We start from the raw sequence: 5,291 nt of genomic DNA on the forward strand, positions 1-5,291 counted from the left end.
TGTTAGAATGTTTAAATGTTAAAATGTTTAAATGTTTAAATGTTTGAATGTTTAAATGTTCAAATGTACCCTAGAGTACTAATCATATTTTTTTGACATTAATACTAATCATGAGTAAAATTTACGAATAGTTTACAATAACATCACTCTTTTGTTTTTTCTCTCATAATGATTTTATTTTTTAATGAAGTAATATTTTTCAAATAATTTTTAACTTCAAACTTACAGAAAAAGTTTTGTAAATCCTTATTTACTTGCATCCTGGGCACATTTTTACCTGATGCTCACCACAAATTGGCTTATTGCATTTTGAGCAATAGGTGGTGGTAAACCTCCTCTTCCTATAATGGCATAAACCGCAGTACTTTCTTTCTCCTTTCTGAGCTTTCTCAGAATGTGGCTCTTCTGTACCGAGCACTTTATCAATGGTCGTTTTCAGCTCTCTCCTTAGTGTGGGAGTCTCAGCTCGACAGCGCGTAATCCACAGCGTTTTCAGTTGACTGTGAAGATGCAGTAGGAACTCTTGCCTGGAAAGTCCGACCTTTTTGGAATTTGGCGAATTCCTAAAAAATTGGTGCACATAAATCACGTACGAGTTTACACTTGACAAGTTCAGAATATTATAAAACAAGCAGAGTGGCCATCTTCGTGTCTTCCTGCTGCAGCTCATATGTTGACACATCTGATCGAGAGTGTCAACTGCTCCTTTTGTTTCATTATATGCTAGTATAATGTCTGGCTTTTTTGACTTTTCATCCACTGTTCCATCATCATGCATGGTCGAAATCAGTGTTACGAGCTTATTTGCTTCTGGCTTGTAAGACACTGCCGTTAGGTTGTCGGAAAATAAAAAAAGCAAAGAGTCCACATTTCTATTCTGATACTTTATGTCAACGAATTCAGAGGGCAGTTCAGGCTTATTTTTCTTTATCGTGCCTATTGCTGATAAACCGTATTCTTTCAGAAGCTTCTCGAATAATGGGATGCTCACAAACCAATTATCCATTGTTATGTTCCTATGCGATCCTTTCAAGCTCTCAACCAATTTCTCAACAAAATAATGTGTTGAAACAACTCCTTCCGGCGATGAACCTTTCCCCAGGTAAGGAATAGCATTGAACATGTATTTAGTGTCATTGTCACAAATCATAAGTACTTTTATCCCATACTGATTTGGTTTTTTTGGCATGTATACATGGAATGGGCATCTGCCACGGAATCCTACCAACTGTTCGTCAATTGTGCAAAACGAACTCGGCTGATAATTTTCAGCACAGTTCATTACAAATAAGTCCCAAACATTTTTTATTGGTGCCAGTTTGGATTCTTCGCGACGTTCATTCCTTGTTTCACGATCATCAAATCGTATACAATTGATCAAAAACAGAAATCTTTCGGCAGTCATTGTAGCTCGATAAAGATCACCACTGGACTTTGAATCGAATAATAACTCGGCTGATAAATGATTATTATTTAGAGCCGCAGTCAAGAGTGAAAGTCCAATCAGCTCTTCTTTACAAACATCCTTCAATGTTGCATTCACAACTTTGTAATTTTTCCTCTGCCTCACTATTTCTTCATTTGTCCTAAGGAAAATTTCATCGAGAATGTTGTCAGATAGTAGCAAATTAAAACATTTCTCTGGGTCAGGATCGATTTTTTGTGTGGGGCCTGGTCTAACATGGACAATGTTCTTATCTCTTGTCTTACCTTTGTTGGATCCAACTTCTTTGGTTTTCCATGTAAAACCTTTTTTTCCAATAAGCTCTTCTACAGGTGGCACTATCCTTAGCTTAGATATTTCACTCTCTACCTTATCTGTGACTTTAGATGATGATGACGATTGGGACTCCTCAAGGCGTGGTCTTTTCTTCTTCCTCTTCTGCTTTTCAGTTTGTTGATAAGCTTGCTCGATGTGTTGAATCTTTGTAGCTTCATCAATAATCTGGCCTTCATTGCTGGGCTGGAAGTCTGGGTCATCATCGCTGTTATCAGAGAATATCCCCTCCAGAATATCTTCTTCATCTGCGTCAGATTCTCCACCCTCATCTAGCTCATGAAGCATTCGGCGAATACGTTCTTCGTCAGTTCCAGCAGCCATGATCTGGGAAAAAAGTTGTTTTTTTATAATTTTTATGACTTTTCCAAGGTTTAGAAATTTGTATATATTTATTTGACACATAGGCCTAATGCTAAATCAATAATGATGGGCATAAATGAATTTTATTCAAATGAGTAGATAGAGATAAGATAATTTCATGTTCCATTTATCACATAAAAATCCATGTTGAATATCCATCAATATGTAAATTTACGTAAATACAAAAACATCATGCGTGAATTGAACTCATCTAAATTGTCAATTGATACTAAACATGCGTATATTTTACTCACTTAGAATACCCATGAATACTAAACATGCATATATTTTACTCATTAAAAATATCCATGAATACTAAACATGCGTAAAACAAGCGCGGTGACTTACCGAGATGTCAATGTAGTTCCCAACAGACAGAATATACAGCTCCTCATGATATGCAGTCTTCTATAGGAATGAGACAACAAAGCACTGCTAGACGCCTAGATCTCAAAACCACAGTGGAGGGGAGGAATAGCCGGTTTTATGGCGCCATGCGTAAGAATTACTCATGACTAGTACTCAATGTTTAAATGTTAAAATGTTTAAATGTTTAAATGTTCAAATGTGTAAATGTTTGAATGTTTAAATGTTTAAATGTTTAAATGTTTAAATGTTTAAATGTTAAAATGTTAAAATGTTTAAATGTTTAAATGTTTAAATGTTTGAATGTTTAAATGTTTAGATGTTTAAATGTTCAAATGTGTGAATGTTTAAATGTTTAAATGTTTAATGTTTTAATGTTTAAATGTTTAAATGTTTAAATGTTTAAATGTTAAATGTTTGAATGTTTAAATGTTTAAATGTTTAAATGTTTAATGTTAAATGTTTGAATGTTCAAATGTTTAAATGTTTAAATGTTAAAATGTTAAAATGTTAAAATGTTAAAATGTTTAAATTTTAAATGTTAAATGTTCAAATGTTTAAATGTTTAAATGTTTAAATGTTTAAATGTTTTAATGTTTTAATGTTAAAATGTTTAAATGTTTAAATGTTTAAATGTTTAAATGTTTAAATGTTTAAATGTTTAAATGTTTAAATGTGTAATGGTCCCATTACAAGGTAGTTGATTTATTTAAAGTTCCCGCTGAAGCCATCTGGTTTTTCTCCCTTTTAACTCATTGTGGGAAATTTTCTTTAAATGTGTTGCCAGTCTGCCTTGCCGACTGCTTTGATTGGTAGTTGAGGTTTTGCTCCAACTAAATTAACCTATCAAATCCTTTGTTTCAACTGTTTTCTTGCCCATCATTTGATTGGTAAATAAATTCCCTTTTACTGCTTTACTCCAATAAAGTTTGGTTTAACAAAGTTGTAGAGGCGCTGGCTGTCTACCTTCGAGGCTGTCTAAAAAGCTCAGAAAGCGAGGCAGAGAGAATATAGCTGGCGTCTGTTTTGGCTTGGGTGTTGTATTCTAACCAATGTAGCTATTTTTGTGTTGTTAAAGAACAGTTTTTCTTTCTTTTAGCATTTAAATTTTTGGCATTTTAACATGCCTAACTCATTTACCAAATTATCTCGTTCACCTAGCTATTAATTTTTGTCTCATTTGAGTAAATTCACCTTTTGGCAAACGTTTGACGCTTGACCAAGCCAAGCTTACCAAACGCGTCTGTTACTTGTTTATTAAATCCGCAAAAGGTATGTACTAGCATAAGTATTTAATTATTATTTGTAATAATTATACCAAAATGGGAACATTGATTTCCATAGACTCAAAACAAGTAGTAATAAGAAGTAATAAGGTACTCATAATAAGTAGTAATAAGGTTGCATCTTCTATGTACGACAGGTTAGATTGTAAGTTTGCTGGTTAGATCGTGTAATTAAGTGATCCTATGGATTCTCTGGACGAGAATAACAAATTTACTACTAGAATAGGAAGTCAGGATGCAGAAATATTACTTTGTTTTCTGTTAAACGTTATTTCATTTAAACATCGATAATTACTTCTGTTCAAAGTGGGGAGAGCTAATCTCCATAAATTTCAGATGACAATTATTCCAATAGTTATGTTAATAAAGAAATATTATAATTTTGATATTCCACTATTATTTGCCGTAGTACTAGTTGATTATAATTCAAGAGTGGCCAATACATAGCATGTAGGCTCCATGCTTAAGATAGAAATAACCGAAATGATTGTTATACAGTAGGTTAGGTGCGCAAAGCATAGATTTGTTGCATAATTCGAAACTCTTTTTTGAACTCCTTAAAATTATTCCAATTGAAAATATTTGTTTTTGAATTCCTATTGTTAGAGGAGTAGAAACTATTGTAGATTGTTTATTATTTTAAGCGGTCCACGACATGGGGATTCACGATCTCGGCGTACTGTCCGACACTCCACGAGCTGGGCGACATTCTGATTCTGACGTCACGGACGATCTGTTGGACCACGGCTGTACAATGGCATAACCATCTAATTTTGCCGAATGCTGTTGAACTACCAGAGTTTGTTACTCCCAATTGGAAAGTTCGCCGAATCGAGGTAATACATCTCCAATTTTTCTACCAAACTGGAACAATCGGCGAATAGTGGGGGAAGTTATTCGTTTATCCTTGTCAGGTTGGGAATATAATAGTTTGTTCTCGATAATGAATTATTGTATTCCTTTCACTGTCCGTGTTGAGTCGGAAATGATCGAGCAGTGTATTTGAGGAACACTTGACCGCAACACTACTGGGGTGATGTTAGATGAACGAATTGGACTGCAACCTAATCCAAGATTCACTGATTTGTATTTGAATCTTAGGTAATCCAAGTATCCCTTCAATAGTAATTTCTTTTATCTTTTATTTTTTGAACTTGCATTAATTCTTTTATTGGATATTGAGTATACTTGGGTGGACTTGCTTATTATCTGTTTTGAATTATTTTCCTTATATTCAAGATCAATGTTGATCTTTTGGGGATTTCAGTTACGTACTGGGTATCCTTGGATCGCCTAGATTCTTTCCTTTTGAGATTGTCATTTTCAGGTTTTGAAACTTATTAAGTAGTGGTCAACGACTGTTGAAAATCATGTATTGCTTTGTTCATAATATTTTTTTTTAATATATATTGGTAATTTATCCACCAAATGAGCGTCAGTGAATTTTAGATTGATTAGACCCCTTTCCCTAGGTTAGAAGTGGTCGGGCTGGATTCTTT

At 33.9% G+C, this 5,291-nt stretch overlaps 1 protein-coding gene across 1 annotated transcript; it reads right to left on the reverse strand.

Annotated features, from left to right (window-relative positions):
- Window positions 1–250: 250 nt before the first annotated feature.
- LOC120350260 (piggyBac transposable element-derived protein 4-like) lies at window positions 251–2,354 on the reverse strand. The gene has a single exon (XM_039422850.1). It carries the CDS (start codon window positions 2,180–2,182, stop codon window positions 251–253), a length of 1,932 nt encoding a protein of 643 aa, XP_039278784.1. The 5' UTR covers window positions 2,183–2,354.
- Between the last annotated feature and the right edge of the window lie 2,937 nt (window positions 2,355–5,291).

The sequence above is a fragment of the Nilaparvata lugens genome, chromosome 3 (genome assembly GCF_014356525.2).
Source record: "Nilaparvata lugens isolate BPH chromosome 3, ASM1435652v1, whole genome shotgun sequence".
NCBI classification, from domain to species: Eukaryota; Metazoa; Arthropoda; class Insecta; order Hemiptera; family Delphacidae; genus Nilaparvata; species Nilaparvata lugens.

Coding starts and splice junctions, on each gene's coding strand:
- LOC120350260 (XM_039422850.1), bottom strand. CDS start 2,182: ATGTGTCAAATAAATATATACAAATTTCTAAACCTTGGAAAAGTCATA.